Source organism: Megascapheus bottae, chromosome 36, assembly GCF_031878675.1.
Source record: "Megascapheus bottae isolate mThoBot1 chromosome 36, mThoBot2.hap1, whole genome shotgun sequence".
In the NCBI taxonomy this organism is placed as follows: domain Eukaryota; kingdom Metazoa; phylum Chordata; class Mammalia; order Rodentia; family Geomyidae; genus Megascapheus; species Megascapheus bottae.
The window spans coordinates 5,380,556-5,393,414 of record NC_143544.1 but is presented as its reverse complement, the minus strand read 5'-3'; the positions used below and the strand labels follow the sequence as shown (position 1 = coordinate 5,393,414).

General features: G+C 42.9%; 1 protein-coding gene and 1 pseudogene across 3 annotated transcripts in view; one reads left to right on the top strand and one right to left on the bottom strand.

The window, feature by feature from the left end:
• Crebbp (CREB binding lysine acetyltransferase) overlaps positions 1-12,859 on the bottom strand; it is a 123,612-nt gene that overhangs the window by 45,925 nt on the left and 64,828 nt on the right. For all 3 annotated transcript variants that reach the window (XM_090324898.1, XM_090324899.1, XM_090324897.1), the window contains 7 exons: positions 11,138-11,380; positions 6,180-6,282; positions 5,429-5,575; positions 4,728-4,845; positions 3,638-3,809; positions 3,260-3,304; positions 950-1,074 (listed from right to left, as the gene is read on the bottom strand). In XM_090324898.1, coding sequence (XP_090181024.1) covers positions 950-1,074; positions 3,260-3,304; positions 3,638-3,809; positions 4,728-4,845; positions 5,429-5,575; positions 6,180-6,282; positions 11,138-11,380 — 953 coding nt within the window. The remainder of the gene's footprint in view (positions 1-949; positions 1,075-3,259; positions 3,305-3,637; positions 3,810-4,727; positions 4,846-5,428; positions 5,576-6,179; positions 6,283-11,137; positions 11,381-12,859) is intronic.
• Positions 7,224-8,036, top strand: LOC150042244 (ubiquitin-conjugating enzyme E2 D3-like; annotated as a pseudogene).

Genomic DNA, 12,859 nt, shown 5'->3' with positions numbered 1-12,859 from the left:
CCCTCTGAAGTGTTTTGAAAACATCCTCAGGAAGGCAAACACAGTCAACAGACAGGTAATTTCTGCCTGGCTTCTGAGGTCAGTTGCCTTCTCCACCTGAAGATTATCTTTCTCCTTATGATGGGCTTGTAATACCAGTTTTTAAAAAAGCACTAACCAAATCATCCTTTATTATTGCAGTAACAGATATCTTTAAAAGTGAGGCTGGGTATCTTGTGGCTCACACTTGAAATCCTAACTACTCAGGAAGCTGAGATCTGAGGATTGCAGTTTAAAGCCAGCCTGAGCAGGACAAGTTCCCCATGAAACTCTTTTATCCAATTAACCACCAAAAAAACCTGGAAGTAGTACTATGGCTCAAAGTGATAGAGTGCTAGCCTTGAGTGAAAAAGCTCAGAATAGCTCTCAGGCTCTCAGTTCAAGCCCCATAACCAAAAGAAAAACAAAAAACAAAACAAAACTCAAAAAGAACAAGTAGCACAGAACCCTCAGATGCCCATGAACCTCTCCCTGCCCAGCCCCCTGTCTCTCTGCCAGTTCTGGGGCTAGCACTCTACTACTTGAGCCACAGCATCACTTCTGGCTTTTTCTGTGTATGTGGTACCGAGAATTGAACCCAGGGATTCGTGCATGCTAGATGAGCACTCTACCACTAGGCCATACTCCTGGCCACCCATGAAATTTTTGGGGGGCGAGGGGGTGGGGGGCAGTCCTTGGGATTAAATTCAGGGCCTGGGCACTGTCCTTGGTTACTTTTTGCTCAAGCACCACTTCCAGCTTTTTCTGTGTCTGTGGTACTGAGGAATTGTACCCAGGGCTTTGTGCATGCTAGGTGAGCACTCTACCACTAGTCAAATTCCTCCCCCTGCACCCCCCTGCCCCCCGCCATGAACATTCTCTACACAGAGAATGTTCCTCATGGGACAGGGCTGACAGGAGAAGCACTTACCCCTGGAACTGAGGCCATGCTATTCATCTGGACAGGGTGGTTCATGGGGGAAGCAGCACGTGGACCCAGAGGAGCTTGTGGCAACTGGACATTCCCCAAAGACATTGGGTTAAATGAATTCATCCCTAGAAATACAGTGCCATTTCATCAGGAAAAGCAACAAGAAAACAATTACAAGTCATTATGTATTTGCTAAGTAAGGTGGAACAGAGTCAAGCATATGACAGTCCAGTGAGAGAAGCCCACTCAACTCATCAAAGAAGATGGCGAACTAACAGACTTTTCCCTTTCCAGGGAAAATGACATCCATGTGGCAAGGGTTGCACAATAGGGCTGGGAGAGGTAAGGTAGGAAAAATGACATGTAGGCAGATCATGATGAAGTATAGTTGATGCGTTCAAGGTACCAAAGGTACAAAGCAAGCAAGGAGATGCTGTGAAGGCCAGAATCTCAGTGTCCTTCCAACCTCAACAACCACTGGAGCAGGAGATTCCCAAGCTGCAGAGCTGTTTTACACTATGGTTAGAATCTCTGTCAAAACACATCGGGAGGGAGTGCTTAAAAGTGCCCAAGAGCCAATGGGTCTTGTCCTCAGCCTCTGATAATGTACAGAAACATCACACTGCTGGTGGAGAATGAATCAGCTAGAATTATCTCCAGACCACAGTGGCTAGTTAGATTTCAATTTTTTGTGCCAGTCTTGAGGCTTGAACTCAGGGCATGGGCGCTGTCCCCGTTTCTTGTGCTCTAGTCTAGTGCTGTACCACCTGAGTCATGCTACCACTTCCATTTTTTTAAATTGTTTTATTGTTTATTGAAGATAAATAAACAGTCTCATGGACTTAGCTATCAGGGCTTGCTTCAAACTGTGATCCTCAAATCTCTCAGCCTCCTAAGTCGTTATGATTACCAGTGTGAGCCACCAGTGGCTACTTAGTTCTTACTTTCTACAAAACTTGTATACTGTGTGCTCTAGACAAAGCACAGTTTAAGTTAGTATTCACACCAACACTACAATCTAACAGAATCCTTCAAGGAATTTCTCAGGAACAGTTCTATTTCTTGTACTACCTTCGATGACTACCTTCAAAGAACCAAGGGCTAAAAAGACTCAAGAAGACCTCCCAGGAGGCCTATACATTTTCCCTTCTTGAGAAGTATGTGCAGGTACTAAGAAAAATCACCTAAGGAAATCCACATTCACAAAGAACTACACTTACTAGAGAGGCTGGTAAGTGCTTACCTAGAAATGAAAACTTTCAATCATCTGCAACTAACCAGCTGTCTAGCAGCCTCGTCCTGTTGTGGTCCAATTTCTCTGACTTCTTGGTTGTTTCATTTCTCAACTACAATCCAGCCAAACAAGACCCTGTTGAGTTTATCCTATTGTCTGTTTGAATAATATCACTACAACTTTCAACAACTTCCATTCTCTGCCAAACTATTATTGCACTAAAGCCAGACCTTACTTTTAGAATCTATATAACACCATGACCTCACTTCTCATGCCATAGAAATGTCCTTACTGTTCAGGTCTCAATCTGTCAAGAGTTTAAAGGCATTCAAATGTCCTTTGGCCCTGAATTCCGCAACAAAAATGACTCTAGAATCTAAAACTGAGAAGGACCCTATAAAGCATGCTCAGATAGTTGCCATCTACCAACCTGGTGCAGGTTTCTGCACACAGTCTCCTGAAATGACACCACGCATCAGCATGACTTCAAGGCCAGGCATTCCTAGAGCCATACAGCACTTCTTCTGCATCCCCACCAGTGCCCCAAACTACAGGACTGAGTTTCCTATGCTTTCCTCTGAGCACTGAGAAACGCACTGTTTCATTTACAGTGCTGCTTTTCGGAACTTTTTCTCTGGTAATGTCCACTTGTTCATTAAAAAAAATTTTCAACCCTACTTCTAATCTCTTTGGAGAGCATTCCTATATTGTCTAACAGATTCACACTACCTGAGGACTGAATGCTTAGCAAAAAGGAGTTATTCAGGAGCTGAGATCTGAGGATCACGGTTCAAAACCTGTCCAGGGAGGAAAGTCCATGAGACTTTTATCTCCAATTAACTACTCAGAAAAAGCCAGAAATGATGCTGTGGCTCAAGTGGTAGAGTGCTAGCCTTAAGTACAGACAAGCTCAGAGACACAGCTTCTGCCCTGAGTTTAATTAAGTCCCAGGAATAGAACAAGTATGTTCCTCCCACCCACTGGCAAAGGCGATACAGATACACACAAAAAGAGGAAGGGGAAAATGTGGATGTTGTGGTCTTTGGAAGTTAAACTATAACAAATAGTTAAAATACCTTGCGAAACCTGCATGCGATTTACTGGCAGGGGGAGAGGTCCGTCTACAGTGGAAAATAAAAAAATGCAAATACCGGTTATTTAAAATGATCTTTGATTTTGCAACATGGAATTTCCTATGAAGGACTTTAAACTTACAGGGGAAACCTAACCCAAAAGCACCATGTTCTGATGCCAACACACACCCTTTAAGGAGCTTTCCTATGAAAGGCCGCGGGCCACTACCATAAAAACAATTTTCAAGTGTTGATTTTTGGAGGACATAATTCTATATTCTATATTGGTACGTATCCCAAACATATGCGTGTACACACACACACACACACACAGAGGCAAGCAGGCTAAGGGCCGGCAGAAGAAGGAAAGGTAGTCCTTACTTGGAGGTCTCACAGACTGAGCTGGTGGGATTACAGGAGGCTGAGCCCCGGGGGCTGGTAAAGGTGGCTGGTTACCCAAGATGCCTTGCTTATGTAAACGCGACCTCCGTTTTTCTTCTAGCTCTTTCTGTATTTTATAGATTTTCTCTGCTAATAGATGATAATATTCATCCTAAAAGGCAATAACATTCAACATCAGGCAATTAAAACTGTTCAAAACAAGTGATTTGTTTTGTATGTCTTGATTAACAACCAATGCCCTGTGCTTGCTATGCACGTCATATCATCGCTTGAGCCATACCCCATACCCCACCTTTCTCCTTCCACTGCTTCTGAGATTCAAACTCGGGCTTGCACACATGCTAAGCTAAGCTGGTGGTCTACCACCGAACTATATCTGATCTCTATGATTTTTTTTTTTTTTTTTGGTGCCAGTCAGGGGTCTTGAACTCAAGGGCCTGAGCACTGTCCTTGGGATTTCTCAAAGCTAGAGCTCTACCACTGGAGCCACAGCACCATTTCTGGCTTTTATGTATGTGGTGCTGAGGAATAAAAATCCAGGGATTCGTGCATGCTATGCAAGCACTCTACCACTAGGCCACACTCCCAGCCCTCTGATCTCAGTTTCTGAAGTACTGTAAGTAAAAGGAAGCACTTAACATACTTAATAAGGATCTTTTTTCCATAATTCCTAGTGATGCCAGTGTACCCTTGAACTGTGACTTCATTGGACTTACGACTATATTAAGCTCATCAAACAGTGCCTATATGCTATTATATACCTTACTGCATAAAGCCTTTTCTTGAGTATTTCTGGACACTGGCAAGAATAGACTATAAGTACTGCACCCACTATAAATATACCACAGGCATACTATGACTTATGCATCTTTGTGCCTCTATAGTGTGACTCCAATAGTTAAACAAGAACGCTGTGCAAGGATCTTCCGTCTTCCGGGGCCATTTCCCTAGTCAGGGTCCCTTCAAGTGGAGTCCTTCAGATCAGAGGTTCCCCCACTTCTGGATAACAAACCAGACAGAAGTGACGCTTCCACGCTAGAGCACATTCAACCCCTTCCTGCTGACTTACCCTGCTGTTGGCAGACTCATACATGTCTCCCTCCACTTTCTTAGCGTAGGCAACCAGGTTCTCCATGCGGCGATCCTTCAGAGCTGCGGGGTCGGGGGTTGGGAAGATGGCTTGGACACTGAAAGGATAATACACTCTATCAACCTACTTTCAAGGTGGTCACGTGAGAATGAACAAAACCAGGATCATCCAGATGGAATAACTGGGGTAACTCCAAATCTCTCCAAGTCCCTACACTTCAACACAGTCTTTTTTGTGTGTTGGTCACGTATAGGTCATTTTTAAAATACGATTTTAGACGCTTGTTTAAAGTATTTGTTTTGAAGAAGATCAAAATAGGGACAAAAACCTCCAAGAAATCTATATGACTAACATCACCTTCAACTGAGAAAGCTTATTTTGAAAAGTTAACTTTCTATGCAACAAACTGTATGAGGCCATTTATACGCAGTCAAATTCCCCCAGTCTTTAGGAGTCTCGACAACTATCGTTTTGAATTAGAGAATAAGGCCAAGCTCTTCAACTAATCCTGGAGCTCGGAGGTTCAGCTTCCGCTCTGGCTCCAGCCCTTCTGTTCTCTGCTATCTGTACCCACGGAGGACTAAGGCTAGGGAATCCCATTTGCGCAGGCTCTAGCAGGAGTGCTGCTTTCTGACGAGGGTCCCTCTATCCCTGACCGGGGAGGGCAGGGTGGTACACACAGTTTATGCACTAGATGGCTCCGCAGGTCCTGAGTAACATGTTCATGCCAGCCCTTGCGAGCCCCGCTGCTGGAAGGAGGTGCTGCCGTGGGCATCGTGCTGAGGCTTCCAATAGTACCAGAGCTTGAGCCATCATTCATCAGTGGGCTGAGGGGGGCAAAAAGAAGGACACTTTATCCAGCTATTCAAGTGACTGTAACACACGCAAATAAAGCTCTCTTCTTCAACGATACGTAACTTAAAAAGTTTAAGTTAACAGAAATAAAAATTCAAACCGTGTTTATCCTGTCGACTATTGGCTTCCGTTACTGATGCTTGGCCTCACACTCTCGTTTGGTATTCTCACTCAAGGCTGGCAACCTTACTCCTGGACCCATACCGTCACTTCCAACTTTTTGTTGGTTAACTGGAGATAAGACTCTTGATTTGTCTGCCCAGGCTGGCTTTGAACCTTGATCCTCAAATCTCAACTCCCTGATTATAGCACACACACAATTTGCCTGGGTGGGTGGGGAGGCCCAAGGCTGGGATTCAAAACTCCGTAACTGTGCTTCTGCTCACTGGGTAGTGTTCTACTCAGTGAGCCATGCCTCTGACCCCTGTATTCATAATTTTTAAGGAGAAAATTGACATTCTTTTCTGAAACCCTTTTCTGCCAAGCACTGACAAAAGACCCAAATGATTGTGGTCCTTGTCTGTTCTCATGCCCACCTATCCCTCAGGCAAGAACTGACTGAAACCTTAATCTTACTTGGAAGCCCCCAAGGAAGTTGGAAGAGCTGGTTCTGAAATCAGGTTTGGCGGCTGCTGATCTGTCGTTATTCCCCCTGCCGGAATGTTCATTGGGTTGTTTCCTTTGAAGACAAAGAAAAAGTCAATTAATTAATATATACTTCATACTTCCTATAGGACACAAACAAATCACCACATAAATAAGCAATTCATATGGGGTACAGTAATAAAAAAAAATACAAAAAGTATGACAGGGACTTTTTGAACTGAATCTTCAGTAACTCAATTCAAATTCCATTGTTGACTCCTTCTCACTATACTTTGTGACAAAAAATAAAGCATGGGGCCAGGAGTTTGGCCTAGTGGTAGAGTGCTTGCCTAGCATGCACAATGACCCAGGTTCGATTCCTCGGTACCACATACATAGAAACAAAAGCCGGAAATGGTGCTGAGGCTCAAGCGGTAACAGCTCTAGCCTTGAGAAAGTCCAAGGACAGTGCTCAGGCCCCGAGCTCAAGCCCAGGACTGGCAAAAAAAAAAAAAAAAAAAAAAAATAATAATAATAAAGCATGATCTGGAGGCTACTGGAACCTTAAGTTTATTCAACTGCTGTACAGAAAATTATAAACAGCTTATTTGTAATGTCCAAAATTGATTCTGCTTCATCAACATCAAAACCTAGCCAGCGAGGCTAACCTGCCGCATACATTTGCGTTCATTTTTATTTTTGTTTATGTATCATAAAAGAACAATCACAAAAAAAGTAGAATAAAAATGAAGAGCTGGACACTGGTGGCTTACACCTGTAATGTTAGCTACTCAGGAGGTTGAGATCTGAGGATCCAGGTTCAACGCCAGCCCAGGCAAGAAAGTCCATGAGACTCTTATCTCCAATTAACTACCAGAAAACCAGAATTGGTGCTGTGGCTCAAAGTAATAGAGCACTAGCTTTGATCTGAAGAGTTCAGGGACAGTGCCCAGGCCCAGAATTCAAGCCCCATGACTGAAAGATGCATGGACAGATGGATGGATGGATGGATGGATAATGATGGTGGCAGTGGTCATGGCTGCCTGGCCACAGGTAGGAGCATATTGGGAGATAGAGTAGGCCTGTGTCTGGCAGGAGTGTGCCTGTGTCTGGCAGAACTGGTATGAGAAACAAAGATGCAGCCTTTCCTCAGCTGCCTGAATAATAGAGAGTTTTGGCTGGACACTTTGAGTACACACTGAGATAGCAAAGAGCCAGGTAAAAAGTACAGACTTAGCTGTGACCCTCCAGCACAATGTTCTGCAGGTACAGATGGGGAAGACAAGTTTCACAGGCAATCCACAACATGGGACCTAATTATAGTGCATATCAGGGTGGCATACTCTTTGACAATTCATTTTCCTACTGACTACCCCTTCAAACCACCTAAGAGTATGTATGTATGTATGTATGTATGTATGTATTTATTTATTTATTTATTGCCAGTCCTGGGCTTGAGCTCAGGGCCTGACCACTGTCCTTGGACTTTCTCAAGGCTAGGGCTCTACCACTTGAGCCACCGCAACACTCCGGCTTTTCTGTATGTATGTGGTACCGAGGAATCGAACCCGGGTCTTCGTGCATGCTAGGCAAGCACTTTAACCACTAGGCCAAACTCCCGGCCCCCTAAGAGTGTATTTATAACAGGAATTTGTCCTCCAAATTTTAACAGTAATGGTAGCATTTGTCTTGATATTCTGAGATCACAGTGGTCTCCTGTTTTAACTATTTCAAAAGTTCTCTTATCCATTTGTTTACTTCTACACAATGACCCCGTAGTGGCAGAGATTGCATAGATCTATAAAACAGAGAATACCTCGAGAATGGACTCAGAAATATGCCGTGTGATACTACCTTTAAGACAGTATAACTTGCATTATGGCTGGAATAAACTTTAAATTACTGGTCCTCTTTTGATTTCTTATCCTGCTGTTCCCCTATCAGACTTCATCTGTTTTGTTTTGTTAATTTTATATTTTCTATACTTCCCTCCATGTATGTACATGTTAATCTGAAAAGATTTAAGTTCTTCCAGTTTTGGACAAGAGCTGGTTTTAGAGACTAAAGTAGTTAAAAGAAACAGTTGTCCAGGATTAATTTTTTTTTAATGGAGCACGTGTATCATGTGGCCAATTATCTTTATTCTGAAGTTGATTAGGAGACTAGCAAACATTCCTCACTACTCTAACTTGCTGAAGAAACCGTCTGAGAGAGAAGGAGATGGATGCTCAGTTGTCACATCAAAGGAAAACAACATTCTCACAGCATCCACTCTTGTTTAAGCCTTCCACTGTTAGAGATGTAAGGCCATACGATATACTTTATGCTCATAACTTACATGGCTGGAGAATTTGTACTGAATTTAGAGCATCAGCAGAAGAGAAAATGTGGTGTAATTTATGCATGTCAATAAAGGAATGACCTGTTCTTCTTCTACAGAGAATGAAAATTCAAACTCAAATACCCTTTGTATTCCGAGATAGGGTCTCAAACACTTTATATTTCATTTATCTTCCAACAGAAGATATTCCTGCTTGAACCCAGGGCCTGGGATCTGTCCCTGAGCCTCTCTGCTCAAGGTTAACATTCGACCAACTGAGCCACTGAGCCACTTCCACGCTTTTCTTTTTCTTTTCTTTCTTTTTTTTTTTGTGGGCCACGGGACGTGAACTCAGCCTGGGTGCTGTCCCTGAGCTCTTCAGCTCAAGGCTACCACCCTAGCCCTGGGCCTGGGCCTGGGCCTTGTCCCCAAGCCCCACTTCCCATTTTCTCTAGGTTAATTGGAGATAAAAATCTCAGGTCCTTTTGTGCTGGCTTTGAACCTTGATCCTCAGATCTGAGCCTCCAGTGTAGCTAGGTGACCCACTGCACTTGGCCCCTTTTCTGATTATGTGTTACCGAGGAATCAAATCCAGGGCTTCATACATGCTAGGCAAGCATTCTACCACTATGCCACATTTTTAGCCCCGATGCACTATTTTTAATAAATGATACAATGTGTTAATGGATGAGTGGTCAACTAATAGCTCTGCTAGTAACTGATTTTTCTCCAATAAAGTTGTATAGATCAATAAGATAGCTGCCTAGATGAATCAGTACGGGACACAATGTTTTGTAAACAGAAACCTGTTTTTTGTATATACTGTTTGGATTTGCTTCATTGTCTGACATCAAAACATAATGATAAGTTCAAAGAGTGAATGTTTTGACACGTTCAGTTAAAGTGTAAATGCTCTTACCTTCTTTAACATGACCTGTGCAGATTTAATATGTGATTTAAATAGTGTAGCTTTAATATGCTGCACATGATACTGGCAGCCCTAAATGGACTTGGGACCAGCAGTTCTGGAACATCTGGAACTTAATTATTTTCCAGGTGCATGCCCTATCTAAAACTTTATCATGTATAAATTGAGCGGTGGGGGGCGAGTTATAGCAGGGTCACAATTTACAAAATAAAGTACTGTTGTTATGGGAGTTGTCATGAGGCTGTGTTTAAAGTGACTTAACCCATGAGATATTGGTCATCCATGGATGGATTTGTTCAGTCCTTTACATCAATGAGCATTTAAATACAGCAGATATTATTTTAGGTGATTTAACATGAATGAATGAAAGTCAATGCTATTGAAAAAAAATATATAGCTAGATATATAGATATATGTATATACATTCAGAAGGCAACTAGTCTACAATCTTTGTATTAAAGTAAAAAGAAGTTAATAGTATTGTCCCAAATTATTCTATCAACAGGGGCAGAGTCAGACAGAACTTGGCTAGTTTTAGAGATCTAACCCATTCTCTTGACAAGTATTATTATTATTATTTTTGGTCAGTTGGTGGGACTTGAATTCTATGCTTGGGCGCTGTCCCTGAGCTCTTCAGCTCAAGGCTACCATCATACCCATTGAGCTACAGCACCATGTCCAGTTTTCTAGTGGTTAATAAGAGTCTCACAGACTTTTTAGTGCCCGGGCTGGCTTTGAACCGTGATCCTCAGATCCCAGCCTCCTGAGTAGCTAGAATTACAGGTGTGAGCCCCTGTGCCCAGCACCAAGTATTTTGACAGTTACTAGGCAGTTGTTTTCCATGATGTTAATTTTCATTTCAAGGTGTTTTGTTGGAAGAGCTGGGACTGGACTCAGGGCCTTGTGCACGGTAGGCAAGAGCATTATTTGCCCTGACTTTACAGACAGTACTATCGCTCAACACAGTGTAAACCTGAGGCATCAAAGACTGTCAACTCACAGAAACAGGTTAAAACAATATACAAGAATGTAAAAATTTGTGGAGATGTGTGAATAAATGGTCAGAGGCTTGCAAAGAATGGTCTGGTGTGAGAAGAGGACATGTCATCTATTAGAAGGTGTGACATTGGAAGGTTTTTTGTGTTTTTTTGTTTTTGTTGGTCATGGGGCTTGAACTCTGGGCCTGGGCATTGTCCCTGAACTCTTCAGCTCAAGGCTACTCCCTTACCCCGAGCCACAGTGCCACTTCATTGGAAGGTTTTTTTTTTTTTTTTTTACAGTCCTATTGCTGACAAGTTTGAATCAAACCAGCTACTTGTGATGGTGGGTGAACCAAAATCAGGACATGCCACGAACCAGCAGATACTATCAATTCCTGATCAAATAAACAGTCTATTTAACAGTCTACCAATTATAGCACAGCCTAATTCTACCTAGTGATATTTTACATTCTGAGCCACATGGATGTCCTTTATGAAAACTGCCTAGACAGAAGCAGCACAGCAGCAGCTAAACACTGCTTCACCCTGTTCTTTCTACAAGCTTGGGCATCTTCTTTTATTGGACATTTAAGTTTTTCCTTAGGTTGTTACTGACTTTGAAGTAAAAACTAGAACTAAAAACAGCCTTGGGTTCCAGTAAGAGCTGTCATTCTTCCAATGTAGATGGTCAAAAGGAATTCTTGGGTGCACTTCCACCTACCCAAGGGGTTGAGAGTCCTCATCTGCTGGTGGGCTGGAGGCTGTGCTGGTTGCTGGCCAGGAACCTGAGGCTGCAGCTGCGTCTGGGGCTGGTTCATGTAGGGGAGTCCAAGAGCAGCATAGGCCCGCTGCATGGAGCTGGGGTCTATGGGGTTTGGGTTACTTAAAGAAGTAGCATTCTGTTGCCCTGTCCCAACAGAACCAATTGTATTTTGTATTCCACTAGCTGGAGACCCCAGGATGGCTAGAATAACAAACAAACAGATAGGCAAAAATGATAAGTAAAGGGAAGAAGCTCACACATGATTATAAAATTAAGAAGCAAATAAAATCTTATAAAAGACCTTGCATATACATCATAAAACATTAAAACAAAACCATCATGGAGGTAGGCTGAAAGAATATTATCCATATACTCTTTTGGGAAGTAAAGCACAAAAAAGCTGTTGAAGAAAAGGAATACAGATTACTAAATAAAAACTAGTATGTATTATCCTTAATCTTGACTTTTCTAAGAAGTCAGTTCCAGGGAGTGGCTAATTGATTGATTGTGGTCAGCAGGCATCTCTGAGATGAAAGAAGAGCCTTCTTGTAGTTTCCTAACCAGGCCCTTCTTCCTGCCAACCTGCATATACAACTCTGGGATTAGCAGAGATGACACCTAGTAAACTAAGCTATTATTAATAAAGCTACAATGCAATCCCCTAAGCAATTGTTTCTTGAGACAGTGTCTCAATATATAACCCACATTATCCTAGAAGACTGTCAAGATCTTTAGTACTGGGATTTCAGGCATGTACCATCTAACACAGTTAAGTAAGAAAAACATACTTCCTGGGCTGGGTTCATGGACTAGTGGTAGAGTGCTTGCCTAGCTTGCACGAAGACCTGGGCTTCATTCCTCGGTACCACAGACGTAGAAAAAGTCAGAAGTAGTGCTGTGGCTCAAGTGGTAGAGCTCTAGCCTTGAAAAAGCTCCAGGACTGGGGGAAAAACTACTTCCTACTCAGCATTACAGCAGGCTCTCTCCCTATTGAACCTGCTCAAGCAATACCATATTTTGCTGGGCACTAGTGGCTCATGCTTTTTGTTGTTGTTGTTGTGGGACTTCAACTCTGGGCCTGGGCATTGTCCCTGAGCACTTCTGCTCAAGGTCACTGCCCTACTCCTTGAGCCATAGCACTACTTCACCACTTCCAGTTTTCTGGTGGTTAATTGGAGATAAAAGTCTCATGAACTTTAGTGCCCGGGCTGGCTTTGAACCACAATCCTCAGATCTTGGCCTCCTGAGTAGCTAGGATTACAGGCTTGAGCCATCGTGCCTGACTACTTATGCTTTTAATCATAGTTTGAAGCCAGCCTGGGCTCAAACATCTAAGAAACATAATCTAATGAACAAAAGTACTGAGCTGGAAGCATGGCCCAAGTGGTACAGTATCAGCTGTGAGCAACAAAAGCAAGCAGGGGTGTGAGGCCTTCAGTCCAACAACAGTACAAGCACAATGTTTTTTAAAAAAGGAAAAGAAAAAGGAAGACCCAAGACCTACAACGCCTGACTGACTACAGATCTGCTAAAACGAATCGCTGCTATTCACAACCTACACGGAGCCATCAACAGCTACTACCGACGCCCACAAGTGGGTTGCAGAGTAGCTGTCCCCTGCGGCTGGCTAACTCCAGGAATTATTCATATAGACATAAGAAAGCCATTTTAAATGGCTTT